This window comes from Alligator mississippiensis, chromosome 10 (genome assembly GCF_030867095.1).
Source record: "Alligator mississippiensis isolate rAllMis1 chromosome 10, rAllMis1, whole genome shotgun sequence".
Taxonomy (NCBI): Eukaryota; Metazoa; Chordata; order Crocodylia; family Alligatoridae; genus Alligator; species Alligator mississippiensis.
In genome coordinates this window covers 5,550,521-5,571,419 of record NC_081833.1, presented here as the reverse complement: position 1 = coordinate 5,571,419, position 20,899 = coordinate 5,550,521, and the positions used below count along the sequence as shown (strand labels likewise).

General features: G+C 49.9%; 1 protein-coding gene across 7 annotated transcripts in view; it reads left to right on the top strand.

Moving 5' to 3' along the window:
• The window catches only part of PITPNM2 (phosphatidylinositol transfer protein membrane associated 2), a 180,979-nt gene extending 160,895 nt beyond the window's left edge, over positions 1–20,084 (top strand). For 3 of the 7 annotated variants that reach the window (XM_014598468.3, XM_014598469.3, XM_014598467.3), the window contains 10 exons: positions 1,204–1,368; positions 3,762–3,971; positions 6,422–6,570; positions 8,357–8,473; positions 9,691–9,807; positions 10,240–10,388; positions 10,863–11,012; positions 11,100–11,283; positions 14,757–14,885; positions 15,549–20,084. In XM_014598468.3, coding sequence (XP_014453954.2) covers positions 1,204–1,368; positions 3,762–3,971; positions 6,422–6,570; positions 8,357–8,473; positions 9,691–9,807; positions 10,240–10,388; positions 10,863–11,012; positions 11,100–11,283; positions 14,757–14,885; positions 15,549–15,890 — 1,712 coding nt within the window. In that variant the 3' untranslated portion in view covers positions 15,891–20,084. The remainder of the gene's footprint in view (positions 1–1,203; positions 1,369–3,761; positions 3,972–6,421; positions 6,571–8,356; positions 8,474–9,690; positions 9,808–10,239; positions 10,389–10,862; positions 11,013–11,099; positions 11,284–14,756; positions 14,886–15,548) is intronic. The other 4 variants (XM_019486739.2, XM_019486738.2, XM_019486736.2 and 1 more) reach the window with 3 other exon arrangements.
• The last annotated feature ends 815 nt before the right edge of the window (positions 20,085–20,899 follow it).

The window sequence follows — 20,899 nt, the reverse complement described above, 5'->3', positions numbered from 1 at the left end:
TCCAAGGTCGGGTTGGGGGGAGCAAGGATATCTCAGTGTGCATCACACACACAAGTGAATATAACCTTGCACCGTCCTTGTGACGAGGGTATGTGAGTATTGATATGTACCTGTCACAGATAGGAAACAGAAACCAGAGTTTAAGTGCGGCTGAGCACGTCACAACACATCAGTGGAACAGCTGGGAAAAGAACCCAGGGGTCCTCCGCACTCCCAGGTGGGTTTGCTAGCCGCTCTATACGTTACCTCCCGTATGGTTTAACAAAAGAAAGAAAAAGCGTTCTTAATTTTACTTGGAGGACAGGCGCACGTGCGTCTTGCGATTGTTGTCAGTTGCCTGAAATTCAAGGTCAGTTTTCCAGTAACAACACTCTCTCTCTGTCTCTCTCTCTCCACACACGCAACATTTTCACTCTTAATCCCATTGTAGTTAGTAAATAAAGGATTAGGCCAAACGTTTCCAAGTCCAGAGGCCCAAATTTGGGCTCTTCAGTACAGACATTGACACTAGCATAGATTAGATGAGATTTCAAGGAGGCTGGACAGTCCCCAAGTCTGTTGATCTGTATGGGAAATGCGAGTACACAGCCCCACCTCAACGACTTATTTCAGAGAGCCCTGAATACTGATTCAGGACCTGAATGGTAGTTACACAAACGTTGGCTGTATCAGTTAACTGCTGCGTTCAGGTCCAACTTGGTTATCCAAACCATGAGCATTTTGTTCTAATAATCTTGTGTTTCTGTTTTTTCCTTTTTGAAAAATGTTTTTTTTTTTTAATGTTGCAACCCCCGCTCCCCCAACCACCCCAGTATCTCCCAGTTAAGTCTTTATGTTACTCTCCTTCTCTCAGTTCTTTGGCTAACCACATGAATATATACAGTGGTATATATTCATATGTGTATATACAGCCCATGGTTTTACTAGTGCTGCTTAGATAACCCTGTCCTGAATTTTGTTGCTAATTGTTTTGCTGCTGTCAGTCGGCGATGAGGGTTCTCGCAGCTGACCCTACTTTTGCCTGCTGTGGTGTTCGCTTCCTTTTCAAAGTAGAGCTCAGATGAAATGCATTTCTTTCCAATCAGCTCTTAAAAAAGGTTTTGCATCTGAGAGCCTTGTTTTGCCTTTCTCCTCTTGCATTTGTCTTGCCCCGGTCTCTGTTTGTTGGTCTAATATTTTGATTTCCCTGTTTCGACTTCATAGCAGATGTTGTTCAGTCTCATGGTGCCGTCTTCGTGGAAAACGCGTCCCTGTCCACCCCTATTACAGCCCCTCAGTTCAGGGGGTTCCGGAGAGCCAGTGAGATCAGCATTGCCAGCCAGGTCTCAGGAATGGCAGACAGTTACACTGCTTCCAACATAGCCAACAGTAAGTGTTTCGCACCCTCCAAGACTTCTTCTCACTCTCGCACTAACATAGCAGCACTACACACCAGGCCAGGCAGGGAAGACCCGCACATCTGTTCTGTCTTTGTTTGTTGGGCAGGTTTGCAATGGAGATCCTTAGGTTTGGGAGAGCCGCTGTACTGATGTGTGATCCTTCCAGACATGGGGCAGGGAGGGAGTGGGGAATGTGGATGGTATTTCCTGTTGTGGAGAGTGTCGCAAGGAGCAACTTCTACAGGTCTTCCCCTAGCGCTTAATTAAAATGAGTAACAGCAGCACAGAAGTTTATCAGAGTCCTCTGACCATGGCGTTTGAAAAGGAGTTCGCTTCTTGGTACGATAAGAACAAGCTCCCTTATCTCCTGCAAAGCAAAAAATCAGCCAGCTGTCGATGTGCTGGCAAACTGATGTCAGCTGGAGTGTCCTCATGAATGTATGTACTTCTGAGAGCTTGCCTGACTTGTCGCAATGTTATGTCTTTTTCCATTTGAATTAGGTGGGCCGGTCGTGTGACACTGGTGGGGAATGCAGTGCGTTGACATGTTTTATGGGACATGGGTCCAGTTTACCCTGTTTGCAATGGCTGTCTTCAGAGACGGGCAGCTGTTCGGACTGTTCACTGTTGAACCATCAGACTATTTGTCCTCTTGTTACAATTACGTGTCTTGTTTAAATGTACCCTCCTGATATATGGTGCTCCCTGCTTTCTCCCCCCAGGAGGGGGGCTGCAGATAGAGTGGGAAGGGTCCACACAGTGGGTCTGTGCAGAGACAAGTCGGACTCTACCCCAGATTTGGTCTCTCCCCTGAACTGGAGCTTGAGCTTGAACCACAGTGTCTGGGGATGTCTGAATACCACAGCTGAATGTTATGGCCGGCGCCGTCTCTGCTGCTTGCTGGGAACCTGGCAGTGGTGGAGGATATAGATTGTAATTGGTTGTCGGAGACTATATTTTCAATTATTAAGAAGCTGGAACTGTTCCACCTCAGCTCCATTTTATCATAGTCAATGACACGTTAATGTATCCCTCGGAGGAACCAGATGCCTGCAATTATAATACGGTGGGCTGTCACTGTATTATGCATGATGGAGTACGTTGGAGATTATGGGCATAAATTTGTACACACACTGGCACACTCATGCTCACATTCACATTCATACTCACACACTCATCGAGGTTATTGGTTATACTTATATATATATCTATCTATCTCAGGATATATATCTGCTATAACCTTGAAAAGCAGTTGGCCCCTGTGCATCATTCAGACGACAAATGGGTATTTCTGCTCCTCAGCTGATGATTGTAGACTGAACAAGTAGCTGGTAATCAGCACACCTAGATAAATAATGTAGGATCTGGCAGGTGGCTGGTGAGAGATTACTTAAAGGTGGCCTGCGGGGGTGGAGGGTGGGAATAGGCCTGTGCCCTTTCCTTGCTGATTTCTGGCTTAGAAATAAAAGGCCTGCGGTGAAGAATGAGGGTGGGTGGCGTGGCTGAGTTTTGCATTAGGAAGTTAGCTTGTTTGCTCTCTTGTTTAGCAGAGAGCAAACGAAACGATGGCATTGTCAGAGCAAGCGCTAAGCTAGTGGGGATGAAAAGGATTTTTAGCCAGACCAATTTGTTTGGTCAAAGCCTGTTTCCCTTCAGTGGCTGACTTGTCTCGGGGTGTCAGCCCTTGCTAAAGAGCCAGGACCCTCCTCTCCTGCAAGACGGCGCCTTTCCCTTCCTGCAAAAGCGGTGCCTGAAGTTGCTGGCCCAGTAACCCTCCTGCTAGTGAATCGGCCTGGCTAGGCCAGCATGGGGTGTATACCGTGTACTGTCACCAGCGTGACTCGGGGAAGCAGCTTCACACACCACCTTTGTAGGAAGGGAAAGGAGCTGCGTGGGAATCCGCACCCCTGGGCATCTGCGGAGGTCTCTTTTGCAAGGCAGGATTTGGGGGCATCTTAATGAGGGTAAGGCAGTTGTTTCTGTAGCTTCAGCTCTGACTTCTTCCTCCCCACGTAGAGGCTGTTTGTGCTGCCACATCCTCCGAACTATGGCAGTCACCGAGCAGAGAGGCAGTTCGCCACGTTAGTCTGCCATCGGTCAGAAGGGAGGGTAGAGAGGCACCTGAGCCCAACTGAGCAGCTACTGAGTCCTGGGAAGAAGATTCCCAGCCTCGACCTTCCTTAAATCTCTAGCATCAGGCCAGGTGACGTGGCAGGAAGCCCCCAGGTGGATAACCAGGTGTAAGGTCTTAGCGACGGCTCCAGAACAATGGTTCCCGTGTGCGAGACCTGGAGCTCAGTTTTTTGATCAGCATGGAGACGTTGCGTTCGCATGTGCCTGCTGCGATAACAAGTGTGGTTTTATCTTATTTTGTTTCTTTAGAAACCAAAACTCATCTTAACCATTGCAAAGGTTTTAGCCTCCTGTCCCTCCTTGCCCTCCCTCACAAATCCCCTACCCAGACCTCATCCAAAAGGCATAGACAGCTCAAACCCGAAATGCCACAGAGTCCCTTAGGACGAAGGTTCGAGGGGCCGTCGAGTCAGGATCCGGACTGTGCGCTACAGACCCCCGACCTGGATCTTGCACAAGGTATTCTGGAGAAGAGGGGCTTGCCCTCTCCAGCCAGGCTTGCCTGATGGGGACGATGCCCTTCTCCTGAGCAAATCTATTTGCCACCTTCTTTCACCAGAGCACTTACACCCTTTGGACAGGGGTTTAACAAATATTCGCTTTCTACTTTGCTTGGAAGATTAACTGTCCTGTCACTAACAGCTGGCGAGAGCATGAGCTCTTCTAGGCAGAGCTTTGCGGGCCCCTGCTCTGATCTGCAGCCCTCACCAGTCCCTTCCCAGCATGTAAGAGTTAATCCTGGCTGTTCTGCATAGAGACTCTGAAAATAACCACAGGAACGGGAAGTTGGGACTTAAATGCTGATTCCTGGTCCAGAAACCTGAGAAGGGAGCTGTTAGGTTAGAAGCCCTGCACCAAAGGCTGTTGTGGGTTGATTCTGTATAGTGCATGGGAAGCAGCGTCTTCCAGCAATTCCTCCTGCTCATTGTCCCTACTGGAAGCGGTAATAATTGGCGGGGGCAAAGCACTGCTGTGTTTATAGCAGCTGATGCTATGCTAGGAGCACGTATGCAACAGCGTCATGACCCAGAACAGTCTGCCGTGACGGGCCTATTGGGAAGGTATGCGCATCCCTGCCCTGGGGATGTCGAGTGCCAACCAAAATTTATCTTTGAAGATTTTTGTTCCAGAGACGGTGTGTTGCCATCACTGGAACTAAAGGGCTTTCTTGGAAATCCAGAACGCAGGAGAAAGGCACTACAGAAACGCAGGCTCTGCAAAGCCTGTGTCAGAGTCCCAGCTTGCACCTCGCATGCAAACATGAGTCCTCCTAGTACTCCTCTGATCTGAGCATCTCTTCCTATGGCTGCTGGTTCACCATGAAGCATGGGGGATGTTTGAAACTCCCAGCTTCTGGGGAATCAGCCCTCTTGCTTTTGGCGCTGAAAGCTTTGGGCTGGAACATGTCTTCTCACTGGCTTGAATAGATGAATGCGCGGTCATTTAAAATGGAGCTTGGTGCAGCATCAAAGTGTGGCCACAGCCTGGGATGGTAAGTGAGAAAGGGACTGGCTGTGGGTCCCGTGCGGGCAGTTGGCACTTCTGAAACTGGTCTGCAGACAGGATGCAAGAAGCGTTGGGGACAGGGAATCGGGAGTGTGTGGGGGAGCATTGGCCTGCGCTACCATGGAAAAGCAGGATCCAGTGCGCATTTCGGTCTTGGTGGGGATCTGAGAGCTATTCCCCCAGTGAACACACGAGTATGGGGCCACCTGTCTATCCGCTGCATTCCCAGGGGTGTGTTGCTCCAGGGTGGGGCTGTTGCCTGAAGCCAGACATGACCGTGGATGAAAACACCCGCGGGCTTTTCTGCTGGGCTCAAAATTACCCAGTAATGACCAGCTTCCTCTGCAGCACCTCGTCCCTCCAAGGTAGATGCCAGTGGAGCCTGGAGACTCATTGTCCGTGGCTTCGCCCCTTGTACCCCCACCCCACCTCATCGCAGAAGATTGTTGGATCCCCTGTTCTGAGAGCTGCAGACTTCAGGAGCCCTTTGCTGGGTCCAGGGGTCACGGTTGGGACCCCTGCCAGCGGAGGCTGAGCCAGTGGTCGCTGCAGCACTTGACATGCTGCCAGCCAGCAGCCTGCAAGCTGATGGTGATTAAGGCTTTGAGGTGTTTCTCAGAACGCAGGCTCCATTGCCCGTCCCGCAGCTTTCCGCAGCAATGAGCATGTGGCTCGTCGACTTGCGAGACTTGGTAGCTGGGTTCCAGCGGGTTTGTTCCCTGAGTGAAAGGTGAAAATGGCAGGGAGGCAGCGTGGCCTGGGTGTGCCCTGCAGCAGGTAGATGCGCTTGCTGCCTTCCCCCTGCAGCGAGGCAGGGCAGGGACTCCTAGTTGTTCACAGCTGCTTGCATTTGGTGGTGTATTTGGTCCATCATGTGGCACATTTTCCCAATAAACCGGATGCACTTGCTGTCCATGGGCACCTAACCAGCTCATCCCCAGCCCTAATGGCCTGGACCTGGCACACACCCCGACTACTGCAGCCCTGCAGCAGCTATGCAGGCACAATCAGTCCAGCACTATGCTGAGTGGGGGGGATCTCCGCACAGGACACCCACATCCACAATGTGTGTATGCCCCTTGTTGTTTTTATGATGGGCACCAGGGTGTGAGGCCTAGTACTCCTCTAGCTCCCCTTGAGCATGGCTTAAGAGCCCAGTCAGACCTGCCCTCCAGTGCCTTGCCACTTGATTCCCAACAGGCAAGCTCATGCTCTGTGCCTCATGTTCCTTGGCTAACTCACTAATCCTTCAAGCCCTCGTCCCATTTTGCTCCACCTAGCCAATGAAATGGGCCAGAAAGAGATTTCCTGGCGTGAGAACCCGGTGACTTGAGATGAATGTTTGGTGCTGTGCTCTCTTACCACCTGCCCTTTATTCTTTAACGAGACTTTTCTTTTACTAGTTGCTGCCAAGTGGTGGGGAACAAAAAGAATAGACTATGCTCTGTACTGTCCCGATGCTCTGACAGCCTTTCCGACTGTCGCCTTACCCCACCTCTTCCATGCCAGCTACTGGGAATCCACAGATGTCGTCTCCTTCCTGCTGAGACAGGTACCATAAATATTTCATGCTTTCTTCCTCTTCTCCCTGGTGCCTAATTTCTGTTGGAAAAATATTTTGGAGTCTCTTTTCCCCTTGCTGCACCCTCCATAACTCTTGTTGACACTAATGGAGGCACAGTGTATAATAGGCAGTGAAAATACATCCTTCGCAGCTGCAGATCCATCTTCTTTCCTTTTCCTTACTGTGCTCAGTACAGCTGCATTTGAATGCAAGGTGCACAGCAGCTAATTCTGGTCACAGAAACCCCTAGGGCAACGTTGCTCTCTCTGCCTCAGTACAGAGTCAGGAGTGCAGAGTAGCTGCCCGCTGGCACTGACTTCCTCCCAGAAGCACAGGGGAGTGGAGGCCTCGGGAGTCTCTTCTCTCCCTGCCCTTTGCAGAGACATCCAAGTTCCTTACCTGAGTAACCTCTCAAGGTGGCTCTTCCATCTTCCAGCAAGGACTCAAGAGGACCAGTCACCCTGGGCAAAGAGCTTGCTTTCCCTGTTCTGCTGGGGAGGTGAAGTCAGGACATGGGACTGGCTCAGCTGAGCTAGAGCCCATTGGGTTCCCTCTGCCCTGCCTCTGTGTACTCTGAATGACGGGCAGGGCTGGCATGTTCTGGCGGTTTCAGCCAGCTTGGCATGGGCTGTGTTACTTGCTGCCAGAGTAAACTCCAGAGGCTTCCTGCACTTGAAGGCAATCAAAGGATGAGCTAATTCCCGGGCCAGGATTACACACTGACTCCTGTTCCATGTTCAAGCCTGCTCAAAGGAGGTGCCAACCACCCTCTGCTCCTGCTGACCTCAGCGGGAGCTGCAGGGGCCCAGCACCTGGCAAGGTCTAGCGCTGGGGCTGTTGGGCCCAGCTGTCTGTCACCCCAGCCCTCTTACAGCACACACCACTGCTGCCCTCAACTATTTATGGCTGTCTGTTGGCAAACTCCCTCTTGGTGCTGTCACTGGCCAGAGCTGTAAGCTGCAGGGATATCAGGGCTGGTGTCTGCAGTGCCTTTGGATGACTTGCTTTCTCCTCTCTTCCCTGACCCCTTGCCCTTTCCCAGCCTGGCAGTCTGCACTTTACCATTTCACACCTACCCTTCCCCAGCAGTGACTTGTGACCTCCATTTAAGATTCCTTTTTAAACTTTCATCCACCTGGAGACTAACTCAGCTCTGACAGCAAGCTTTGCTGACTCAAAAAGAGGTTACTCGCCTCATATGGTTACTGTTTAAGCTAGGGATCCACAACTGACAGCCCGTGGGCTGGATCCCGCCTGTGAAGAGTGTGGATTCATCCCACAGTGGCTGTGGAGGGATCGTGGCACTTGGTGGGGGGGCACTGGAGCATTCCCTTGCCACATTCCACCTTCCTCTCCCTTCCTTGCGTCTTCCTCCACTTACCATCACCACTGAATTCACTCCACTGTGCAGCCATCACCCACGTGAATCTGTGGCACTTCATGGCAATGGTAACTGGACACTTCATGGGGCGCTTGCATGTGAGCGAGATCAGGGAGAGCAGGCAGCTAGCAACCCGTGGCAGCAGCCACGTTGCCAGTGCCAGCCCATCATCCGTAAAGATTGCCGCTGCCTGGTTTAAGCTAACAATGCTGAACTTGCCTGCAGCAGGTCTGTCAAGTCTCCTGCCCTGTAAATACCGTGATGCTGACAAACCACTGTGTAAACATCAGAAAAAAACAGTGCAGTCTGCAGGGTAGGTTGACTCTGAAATACTTTCATGTCCTGGATTTGTGCCCAGGCGAGTTGCCAATGATGGAGCTGTTCTTTCTGCAGGTGATGAGACACGAGAACTCGAGCATCTTGGAGCTGGATGGAAAGGAGGTCTCGGTGTTCACTCCATCAAAGCCCAGGGAGAAGTGGCTGCGCAAGAGGACACACGTGAAACTCCGGGTAATGGTGCTCCTATTGCACTCTCCTGCAGAGGAACTGCTATTAAACATAACTGTATCGGATCTTGGCCTTTAATAAGAACAGTATTACATCTAACCAACGGAGGCACAAATCTATTACTGCCCATGCACTACACAGTGATACAGGGATGGAGAGACTTGGATTGCTGTAATTGCATGCAACAGCAGTGATGCATTTTGGTGGAGACAGATAGATACCCTAAGGATCTGGAAGAACAAGGTCTCCACTTTAAAGAGCGTCCATATAAAACACTAAAGATGTTGACTTTCGGGCAAGAGAAGGAGACCAACGCATGTAAAAGCCCAGTATCGTAAATTGTCTGTACAGTAAATGCCACTTTCTGGAGCTCCTGAGTCCAGAGGGATGATAAGAGGCTTTTCTGATTTCTGCAAGAGGGCAGCTCTTTTAGCCAGTAATTAAACAATGACAATAGATGTCTGCTGATGGTCGTCCCTTTTGCCTTCTAATTCTAGGATATCATGTAGGGAATTTTGAACCAAGGTGGAGAGATCAAATTTTCAAGGTGTTCTGCATAACAGGCCATATGGTGTTTGCCACCAAAAGGGCTATGATAATAACACTAGAGAAAAAAATAGTGTCATTAAGTGTGTGTGGGTGCATGTGCGCTCACGCACCTGCATGAATTGAGGCTAAAATTTCAAAGGACCGCCTTTTTTTGCAGACAGCTAAGGCCAAGTGTAGATCCCTTTACAAATGTGCACAGCAGGAAGTCCTTGCAGGTGCAAATTCTACTGTACGGATGGCCAAGTCCACAGGTCAGCTCCTTGGCCACATGCGTTAGCTTTGCATGCACAACTGACTGTAGATGCAAACCGGGTGGGCAAAAATTATTTTGTCCAAAAAGAAAAACTAGGGGCAAACAGCCTTCAAGAGTCTGTTTGTATAAGCACAACAGTACTCTTTCTTCATGTGTCATGCCATCATGAATGAATTTGGAAAGGTATTTAGGAGGCCTGACATGTATACATGTGTGTGCATGTGTGCGTTCATGTAAACTCTATATAAATGAAGTATGTGATGGGGGGAATCTTTAGGGGAACCTGACTCCTAAAAACCCCTTGTCTATGTATTTGGCACTACTCTGATTACAGCATCATTTACTGGAAACTCGTTATCTGGGAGGTTCTTCTGGAACTTTGACTAATTGAGTTTTCTTTCGCTCTTGATTCCTGCAGAACGTCACAGCCAACCACAGAATAAACGATGCCATTGTCAACGAAGATGGGCCCCAGACTTTGACAGGAAGGTTCATGTATGGCCCTCTGGACATGGTCACACTCACTGGGGAAAAGGTATCGTGGTCTTAAAAGTGCATTGCCCACAAAGGCAGCTACAGTTTGTAGCCAGAGAAGGGACAGTCCTTGATGGTGACACTTCTTTTGCCTGTTTGCAAGAGAGCTACCCATGCACCTCCACAGTTGAGGTTCTCTGGCTCTGTCATGCTTTTTTTACCTGTGATGTCCTGCATCATACTAGAGAAGGACTTTAGGAGGCCATGTTTAGAGCCAGGCGAGGTTTCTTTCTAGCATCAAAGCTCCTGGCTGTCCAGAACCCCAGAAACCGGACCCCTCTAAATCTGCAGGACTGGAGCAGCCAGACAAAGAGCCCAGACCCATTGCCCTTAATTGCAAAGAAGCTTGGATTCAAGGTCCCAGTTGGCCATTTCTACACTGTCCGTGTTTAGACTTCATAATTAGTTCTGGGCTTTGTTTTCCACCCCCCAGGTGGACATTCATATCATGACCCAGCCGCCATCCGGGGAGTGGATTTATTTTGACACCGAAATCAGCAACAGCAGCGGCAGGATTTCTTACGTTATCCCTGAGAACAAGCGCTTGGGGATTGGCGTATATCCCATCAAGATGGTGGTCAGGTATGGAGAGAACCATTGCAAACATGGAAGCAGAACCCCCGTTTTCCTGTGTTCAGTTCAATGCCTCAGCCACGACACTGAGCATCCTTCCCTGTCTGGGCACATCCATGAGTTTTGGGCACCTCTTGGGCTGAGGTACAGACATCATGTGCCAGACCCTCCGCTGGCATGAATCTGCATAGCTCTGACATCAGTGGGATTACACTGATTCACATGGGCTGAGGATCCAGTCCCGAGAGGGCAGGTAGCACACAACCGGAGGCTCAGGCTCATCGCTGGTCACGACTCTTACGCGTGAAGCTCCCATTTTCTTTTGCAGGCACTCTGGGTGCGTGATGTGGCAGGATCTGGCCCTCCCTTCTGACTGTTGATGGGTGTACACCTCCCGTGCGGTGCTGTGAAAGCCGCTTGATTGTTCTTGTGTCTCTGTCAGGTTTCTCCGAGGTTCTCAAACACCTGTTCTTTCCCTTCCAGGGGGGACCACACGTTTGCAGACAGCTATATCACAGTTCTGCCCAGGGGGACGGAGTTTGTGGTCTTCAGCATCGACGGCTCCTTTGCCGCCAGCGTGTCAATAATGGGCAGCGACCCCAAAGTCCGAGCGGGAGCGGTTGACGTAGTAAGGTCGGTGGCAGGGCTAGGGGTGAGGAGACGTTCTGAACCCTAGAGTGACTACTGCTCCATTACACGCTGTTGTTTTTTCCCTACTAGGCACTGGCAAGACCTTGGCTACCTCATTATCTACGTCACAGGGCGACCTGACATGCAGAAGCAAAGGGTGGTGGCGTGGTTAGCACAGCACAATTTCCCCCACGGGATAGTCTCGTTCTGCGATGGGCTCGTCCATGACCCGCTGCGGCACAAAGCCAACTTCCTGAAATCCCTCATTACGGACGTAAGCGTGGGCTGTGCTGAGACGATCAAAGGGAAGGGGTGAATCACAGATAATCCGTTTGCCCCTGCTTAGTCCTGCTGTTTTGGCAGAGGCCGACCCTGAAGTGGGAGATGAATCAGCTTTTATTTTACACCTTGCTGGGGTTTTTTTCTCCCTGTTCCACAAAAGTGTCCGTGCATTTCGTGTGTTGTCTCTATTCTGCGCTGTCATTGCTACTTGTAGTGCTAAGTGCCTATTGAAACGGAGGGAACGATGATGGCTAAACTGCTCCTCCCTTACGTTTAATCCCCTGCTTAATGGATTTCTGGAGGTTTGTCCTATTAGCAGTGGATCTGGGATGCATTACGTATGGAGGGTTGGTAAGAAGATTGTGACCCTGAAGCAATCCAGAACTGAGAAGGCAGGTTTGGCTCCAGTCCAATACATGGGCAAACACCCCTGACAACTGGGAGAGTTCGGACAGGAACCCCCCGCACTGGGGAGTGTTTGGACTTATTTTGAGGTGCTAATCTCCCACCAGTGTTCAGGCCCAGGGCTGTAGACTCATCTGTACTTGCAAAGATGGGCCAGGAAGTGCTCTGGATGGAAGACCTCTCAGGAACACCCCAGGAAAGAGCTAAGATAAATGATTTATGAAGCAGGGACCCATCTCTCAAACAGTAGTGGATGTGAGAGCCCTTCCCTCCCCTTACAGATATGCGTGAACCATCTTTTAGATGAGGTACAGAGCCAATATATCCATTATTATGCTGGAAGTGCTGATCATTAAGGATTCCTTGGCATTTTCGCAAGAGAAGGCTTTTTCGCCTTGCTGTCTTGGCCAATTCCCAGCTCAGATGGTTACAGTCTGCCTCCCTAAACTTTGCCTCTAGTTGAATGGTTGTAAAGTCCTCTGAGACCTGCAGCTCAGGGGCATTACGTGAGTACCAGTGGATGCCTGTCATCGTCACGTTCATTCGGTTTGGCGGGCTGGCCTGGTTAGGCAGTGCTTTTCCGACTGAAAGAGACATTTTATCTCTAACTCCCACTGCTTTGCAGGAGCTGGATGAGAGTAGGGTGATGTATGCAGTGCTGGGAAGAACGTGCTGGTTTAGCTGCTGGAAGGGGGGCTTTGACTGAGCAGTGAATGTCATGGGAGGTGGAGGTGCCTCCTCCGTCCCTTTGTCTGACGCATCAGGAGCCCACGTGTTGTCAAATAGTGATGATATAGCCACGGTGCAGTTTCCTTCTGCTGGATGATCTCGGAGTTCTTAATGGCTGTTCATCAGGCACCTTCGCAAGACTTCTCCGAAGCCAGTATATATCATCCTCCCTTTTACAGAGAGGGAAAAACGGAGACGAAGGAGTTGATGCATATTGTCAGACATCACCGAGAGGATCATTTGAAAAGCCAGGGTTAGAACCCAGGAGTCCTGGCTCCTAGTCTCCCGCTCAGACTATGGGATCATGTCTTCTTCCAGCAGAGGCTGTACGTACTCTTCATAGGTGTGAGGGCAGCCAGCAGACTAGCAAGGAAGTAAATCCAAGCAATGCGTGCTTCTCAACACAGAGTAAAAGGGCACAGTCCAAACAGAGAGAGACCCGGGGCACAAGTCTGCAGGGCACAGGTTACTGCGCCTCCAATTAAATCCTCCCGTTCCCTCCAACTTGGCTTGGAAAAATAATTGCCAAGTTTCAAAGCACAAGCTTCCAGGGAAACCATATAGTGCAGTGCATGGAAAAGTAATAGAAAGGCACCAGCTTTATGGCACACAGTTAAACCCATAGGTGGCCAAACAGCAACCGAGATGCTGCAGACCGTGAAGAATGAAGTACAAAATACTGCTAAGACTTTGGTTTTGCAGGCCAGGACGGTGCAGACTTCCCCTTAGGGTGCCTGTGAGGTCAGATCATCAGACATTAGCTGTCTCTAGCTGGAGACAAGGGAGTTGGAGCCATATGTAGACCTGCAGCTTGGGTGCAGGATGGCCCAGAAGGGGGATGTGCTGTCTACTGAATGTAGAAGAAGGTTTAGCTTCCAGGGAGGGAAAGAAGTTGAGGATGTTGCCCAGAATGTAATGAGGAGCTGTGGCTTCAGAGGCAGTTAGAATAAGGACACGTGCGCTGAATACGAGGAAAACGTCTTGGCCAGGAGCTCTGCTCGACTTATCAACAGCCTCCCAGGAGAAGCAGTGGAAGACTCTCAGCTTGTGACATTTAAAACTGTGAACTGGGCTGAATACCAGAACAGATGCTAACGGGATTGATCCTGCGTTGGTCTCTGTGATTGAACTATCCTTCCACATTAGGTCTTTTCCATCTCCCATCGCGGCACGTCTGCAGAGTGCAGTTTTGGTGACCGAGTCCCATGATCAACGCTCCCTCTCAGCTGCGTGGCGTGCACAGCCATGCAGGCACGCTCACGCTGCGCTGCCAGGCGCGGCCGCGCACACCACACAGCTTAGAGGGAGCACTGCCCATGATGTGGTATCTGGTGGGTTTATTATGGGGTCTTTGCTTGCCATTGTTTTCCCTTCTCTTCCTGTGATCGATCTGGGTTATCTCATGGTCACTGCCAGGACCCCAAAGCTACCTACTTCAGTGAACACGTTCCAGTATTTCTTATCCCTCTTAGTCCTTGAAAGCACAGGAGCCTGTTCTCGAGTACGGACTGCAGCTCCTTTTTGATTCAGCTTCTGTTTTGAAAGCTGGGTCCAAAATCTCAAGCTTGAGCTATCCCAGAGACTCTCTTATTACAACAGATGCTGAACTGCTATCTTGTTGGAAACTTGACCTTGCTAGAGGACAGCGAAGTCCATACATCTGCAGCTGCAGGTCTTTGGACTGCTTGCAGCTCTGGAGGAGAAATAAGAGCGGTCCGCACTTGGCACCAAGCTGAGCTGCTCCTCCTGGAGAATCCCCCCTGCTTTCTGCCACCTTCTTTGCTGCAAAACAGTCTTTTCTAGTGTTTGGCCAAAGGCTGAATTAAATCTTCTGTTTTGTGGAGAGCCAAACCTGCCCATTAAATCAAGTAACTGCCGATAGGTGACAATAGTCCATGCATCAGGCAGGGAGATGGGCATTGTTGCTTAGGCTGAGCTCCCAGTAGCCCCACCAAGTCAAACAGCAGCGTTGTATGCTGCAGTTTCTCAGTGGAAGAAAAATTCTCCGTGTAAATAGTTATAGCAGAGAGTTGCAAAACACTCCCTCGCTGGCAGCATTGCTGATAAACTCCCCCTGACGCAGACCTCAAAGAAAGGCCAATGCTAGATAAACACAGATATATTTTCCTAGCGGTCCCTAACCCCATGCAGCCTTTGTAAACACCTTCAGCTGTTGGTTTACCGTTGCACGGCTCTGCGGTGCGTTTTCCAGCTGGGTCTCACGTACATTATTGACCTGATAGTTTCGTGCAGTCATGATGCAAAAACAAAAATGAGCAGAATCCCAGTGTAAATCCATTCTGAACGAGATCCTCTCCTCTCTTCCCACAGCTCCACATGAAGATCCACGCAGCATATGGATCCACTAAGGACATTTCCGTCTACAGCTCCATTAATTTGCCCCCTACGCATATATACATTGTTGGCCGACCAACCAAGAAGCTACAGAGTCAGTGTCAGGTAGGAGCGTGGTCTTATGAATCCATTTTATTTTGTCCAGAGACAACTCAAGTGCCTGCTGCTGCTCTTCTTGGAGCTGAGGGGAGCTTCAACAGCGACTTCACCAAGAACAAGATCGGACTTTGTTTTTGTAGAGGAAGTTGCCTGAACCTCAGACCAAGATACATCCACGTCCCCCACGAGGGGTCTCATGGTTTCCTTGCTTTACGTATTGCCATTTTGGAAACGTGGAGAAAATGCCGCTTGCTGTTTAGCGGCCTTATGCTTTGTAGTGTGATATAATCAGAAACCCACTTTTGATTTCCCATCTGTTTAAATCTCCTCCTGTCTCCAACTCCCTGCAGTTACCCAAGTGAGGAAGTAAGGGCAGGGGTGGGGGGAGTTCTGGTTGTTCATCGAGGTCATGTACGTCTGTGCATTTGCTGGCCTCGAGCATCACTATTGCTGCTTCCCCGGTAGAAGTCAGGTGGCCTTCTCTGTGGTGTGGGAACGCCACAGAAACAGCCGTAGGGAGAAGAGGAAAAAAGCACAGCTGTCGGCAGCTTGGACTGGAGGGCCCGGGTGGGAGCTGAATTGGCTGCGACTCCCTTTTGTTCACAAGCAGCTCTGTTTCGAGATGACCCTGGCCCTTATCTGCTGGGTAATCCTGTTGTTTTTTTGCAGTTCATTACGGAAGGGTACGCGGCCCACCTCGCCCAGCTGGAGTATAACCACCGCTCCCGGCCGGCCAAGAACACCACCCGAATGGCCCTGAGGAAAGGCAGCTTCGGTCTCCCCGGCCAGACCGAATTTCTGCGCAAGAGGAACCACCTGCTCCGCACCATCTCCTCGCAGCCCGTGGGGGCGAGCGGGGCCGGCCACCGGCCCGAACGCACGCAGAGCCAGTCGGACAGTGACAAGGAGAGGGAGCGGGAGCGCAGCCAAAGAAGCATGAGCATTGCCACGGGGTGCTGGGGCCGGAGCGCGGTGATCAAACTGGAACCTGGCGTTTTGGGTCAGAAGTAGAGCCGGAGGGAAGCCAGCAGCGGTCGGCCACGGCCGCCAGAGGAGGAAACAAAAGGAAGGAGGGACAAGGCCAGCGGTGTGGGCCAGAAGGGTAAATATGGTGCTACTCTCTAACAACACGGTGTTTGGGGAGGAAACGAGGACGTGTTTCCCACATGGAACGTGCAGGCCTTAACACGGGGCATGGGGTTCGTGGGGCACCAGCCCGAGAAACCATTTGACACTAGGGATCTGAGGAGAAAAAGAAAACAGACAGTCTCCAGGTCAAGACCTCGTGCTCTCCTGCCTCCTCCTTTTATCCAGGTTTAGTGACTGTATATATGTGCCTCCTCACCTTCGTAGCCATCGTTCAGATACACGTGACTGAGTGCGATCCTCAGTGCCGTGGGGGGCGGCGGGGGGCAGGCCCGGCGGAGCGTCTCGTGGTGGTGGTCCCGTTATCTGGACTGAGACGCAGCTGAACTGCAGCACTCCTGTTTTGTAAGCATGCCGCTGCCAAGGCAGAGACGCGTGAGCAAGGGGCTTCTCCTGCGTTGGATGGAGCGGTCAAGCGCTTTACGTGTATCGAGAGCATAGAATTTATCCCCGTTCTATCCAGGAGCACATGCCTCGGCAAAGCGTTAGCGGCATGTCTCAGCCTGCTGGGTGGAACAGTCTGTCGGCAGGTTCGTGCTCAAGGAAGTGGGGTCCTTGGTTTTCATTCTCTTTTTTTTATTTTTAAAGACTCATTTTGGAAGCTGATGTAACTTGTCGCATTGACCTATTGCAAAAGAATACAAGCTATTTTATTTTAGCTGTTAAAAACCTCAGCCACTTAAATTACTGTATATTAAATCCTCCAGATATTACTGCTGTATATGATTTAAAAAATGAACCACCATCTATTCCCAAGGGACCGCAAAGGGTGCGGCAGCTAGATTGCACTGCAGTTCGTGTCATTGCAATGCAGGGTCCAAATCTTTCACCCCGCCCCACCCGAGACCTTTCTTTTTTCCAGGTTCTCCCCAAGTCCAGCAGCAGCTTTCACGGGAATTCAACTCGCTTCTTCTAATGGTAGTTATTCAACTGTAAAACCTCATTGTTTTTGCACTGATAATTTTTAGAATGGAGACCTGTTACCATCTCATGTAGCTACACCTCGCTGTTTGTAGTGCATGACAATTAAGTATAGCTAAGCCAGGGTGTATATATACCTAGAATTTTTTGTGCAAAAGTTTTTCAGCAGTAAGGAGACTGGAAGGAAGTGTGCCAGCAGAGTCGTGCAAGCAAAGGAAAAGGCCATATCTTAATTTTCCCAGCTCTGCGGTTGGCGAGTGTGTCTGAGCTAACACCGCCCTGAACTCGCATCGTGGTGTGTCTCGTGCGGAGTACAACGCAAGGGGCTGGGAGTGCTGCAGAGGTGGCAGGCGCAGGCTGCAGGGCAGCGCGTTGCGTTGCGTTGCTTCCCAGCACCCCCTAGCGACCGCCGCGGAAAAGGAGATGATCAGCCAGAAGGTACAGAACAAGGGAGCGTCATTTAACAGGCAGCAGGGAACGGTGCCTAGCATGAAAGCCCCGCTAGCCCTGCCTCTCCTTGGTCAGACCAGCCATGATCCTGGATTTCCAGCCTTGGTGAAGGACGCTGGCTCCTTCTTGCACACACCAGCCAAGGAACAGGAAAACCCTTCTGAGGAACCCGGGGCTCCCACGTAGAGGTCACCACGGGCTGATTTCACGTGAAGATTTTATATTAGTTCTGGGTTCGTTGGCTAAGTGCCCACCCCCGCTTCCCTCTGCCACAGGACCCTGTGTTTGTATCGCTTTCTACTTACAAGAACCTTATTGAGAACAAGAAGACTTTTTTTAGACTGGCTGCTTCACTTTCTTAACTCTTTCAATCCTACGTGCAGCTCTTCTGCACCGAGACGCACAGCACTGTGAACACTGCTCTGCTCGCTGGCTCGGAGCCTGGTAGGCAAACAACTCATGCAAGCATCCCAAATCGATCCCATGACTTCTGAGGCCTCAAGCTTCAGGACTGACTTAGAGTCCGCGCTCGGTCCACGCGGTGGTGGAGTAAGAGCAGCTCTTCGCTACCGAGAACATCCACGTGGAGGGAGCTTCGAAAAAACAGAAAACCCACCACAAACACAGTGCATCTTTCTCACATGTAGGTAGTCTGACCGTCGTCTGAAGCCACTCATGTTTGATAAGTACTATGCTACAGAACATACCTACTGGTTTTTACTACTGAAAAACTGACTTCCCTTTCTCGTGACTCAGCCTAGCTACCTTGAATGTACGTCCAAAGCTACTGGATTTAAAAATAAAAAACCATCGTAGCGTTTTGCTAGCTGAATATTGACCTCTGCCGTAGACGCCGGCCGCAGCCCCTCCTGTGAAGCATCCAAAGCAGGGTCACAGCATATTTTCAAATTTGGATATGGCCTTTACGAAGTTTTAATCTTCCTCTGAAAGCAGAGTCCACAAAGCGAGGCATGACATGTACATTTTTCAGAACGCAGGTGAGATTTTTCTGGTGTGTAGATAGTGTAAAGCGGAGGCTCATGTAAATGTTACAAAGTGGGTATATACAAAGTGAAAGTTATTTATTTTATGTAGAGAAAACACAATGTCTGGAGGGAAGGGAACCTTCAGGGTTTATTAATATTTAAAAAAAAAATGTAGCTTTTTTGTTTCAGGCATTATGTACAAAGCAATTATTTTATGGACCAAGTTTAATGTAACTGTCAATGAATGCAGAAGTGCAATATTCCAATCACCTCGTCATCGCTCTGTAATTGAAACAAATCGGGAAGACTGACAATCATAGCACCTCCGTTCTGACCCTTTGTTAAGCTTCTTGAATTTCCCACCCCTCCTTTCTTGGTTTCCACTGTACGAATCCATACGGAGAAGCAATCGTAGAGCAGAATCTTTGTTCGTCACTGCAATAATATCAGCTGATGTGGGTATGTATGACCAGGAAACACGCCACTAAGGGGTTTTTTCCACCCGTTCAGTGCATTAGCGTTCCACATGAATCTATCTTCACAAACATCCCCATCTTGCATTTCTATAGCTGAAGCAAAGATCAACATTATTACTACTCTGACAACAATAGCAATAGTTCACCTTTGTGTTTATAAACTGTTTGTCCTGAAACGTTTTGGAGAGTCCCGTTCTTGTTAAAGGGACGCTGTCAGGTGAAAGGCCGTCTTTGCCATTGGTACCAGTAACTTTAGGTTCAAGCTTCAAGAAATTATTGGAAGCATATCGCCCGCTTCGCTCGTTATGCATTTGTCAGCTCAGCCAATGAAAAAAAAAATACTAGTTTTACTAAATAGCACTTCCTAGGTCTCGCTCACTAGCACAACACTGCAATACTTGTACTGCAGGCACTGCACAGGATTATTGGGCTGGGGGATTTTTTTGTTAAATGGCTTCCACGGGAACCGAGCTTTCAAGGAAACGTTTCTGTGTATTTTAGGCTTTATAAAAAGCAGCTTTTTTATATCATCCAAATGTCGGATTGGAATTGTTTTTTGCTTTAACCTGACACTGCCCCTTTAAACCAACCCCAAACTTTTCACTTTGGTTCCTTCCTTTCTTCTTTTGCTAACTCCCGAGTTTAAAAAAGGCAAAGTTTTAATACCAAAAACGTTTACAGTGTTAGAAACCGCGTGAGAGGCAAACCAGTAACTAACCAAAGGGTTACTAGCAAGCTCCTGCTCCTCCCACAAGAAACCTGCACTTAGGTTATAGCCCCTGCTCTTCAGGTATCTTCGCCTTTGCCACATTTTCCTATTAGTTCTAGAAGCCTTACATTTCTCCTCCCTCTGGATGTCGCTATCCTTGACTGTCGATTTTCTATTCAACGATGTTCGTTACATTTTATTTATAAATACTCGTTTAAGGGAAACGGGTTGGGGAAGGGGGAAATCTTCTTCCTGGCTTGATCTGCAAGAGGGACAGATACCTGCATACCGCCAGGGAACTGGTTAGACCCGAGTCTACTTCATCCTGGTTTTCATTCTGTGTATTCTGTCGTGTGTGATGATACTGTTAAGATCTTAACTTGCTCGTATGTGACGGCCCATACCTACCGTACCACTTCCTTCTCCTCCTTGCTGTTAGCGCATTGTTCTAATGCCTGGGTGTGCTTTGTGTACAGTATCATTGTACGTTACACAGATTAAAGAAATGGGAAGGCGACTTTCTGCGTCTGCTTCTTTTGGTGGCTTTGCGAGCTTGGGGGGGCCTAAAAATGAGCCCGTTGAATGCAAGCGTCCAATTGGCGCTGGACAGGAGACAACCGCAGGGGCTGGAAAAGCGAGATGCAGGCACCCTGCACCCAGAACGGCGGGAGAGGAGCTATGGCCAGAGTGGGGGTAATGATGGGAAGATGGTAATTGGGCTGGGGGGGGAGGATGGTAATTGGGCTGGGGAGAAAAGGGAAAGGCATGTGCTTCAAAAGCACCTGGGTCCGTGATTCTGCAGCACTCTGGGTGCCTTGAGATCCCGTCAAGGGGACCGTGCAATGTAAGCACCGTTAGGTGTGCAGACACAACTCCTACGCTAAACCCGGAGATTTCAAACAGGAATCCATCCTGTTAGGTGTGTTCTGCCCTGCCGCACGCTTCCCGGAGTTTGTTTTTTTTTTGCAAAGGAATTGCTTTAGTGTTTTTGTGCAGTCACGATCTGAGTGAAAACTAAGAGCTGCCACTTTGAGGGGGCCCTGGAGTCTTGTGCCAGCTGCCTCAATCTAAAAAGGTTGAGAACCACTGCCCCAGGCTGTACCCTCTGGACAGGCTGCTGGTAAATTCAGTAGGGGAAATCTGCCTGCAAAGCCTCCAAGAGCCAAAGCCCGGCTGATTCGGGGACTGTGGCTCGCTCTGCCGTACAGCCCGCTTGCTCAGGGTTGCTACCTTATGCTAAACTGCCCAAGTGGCTGGAGAGCCCTTCCCTCTCCCTCCCCCATGTGTGGACTGTACCTGGCCAGGCTCCTGTAGCTACCAGACATGTCCAGG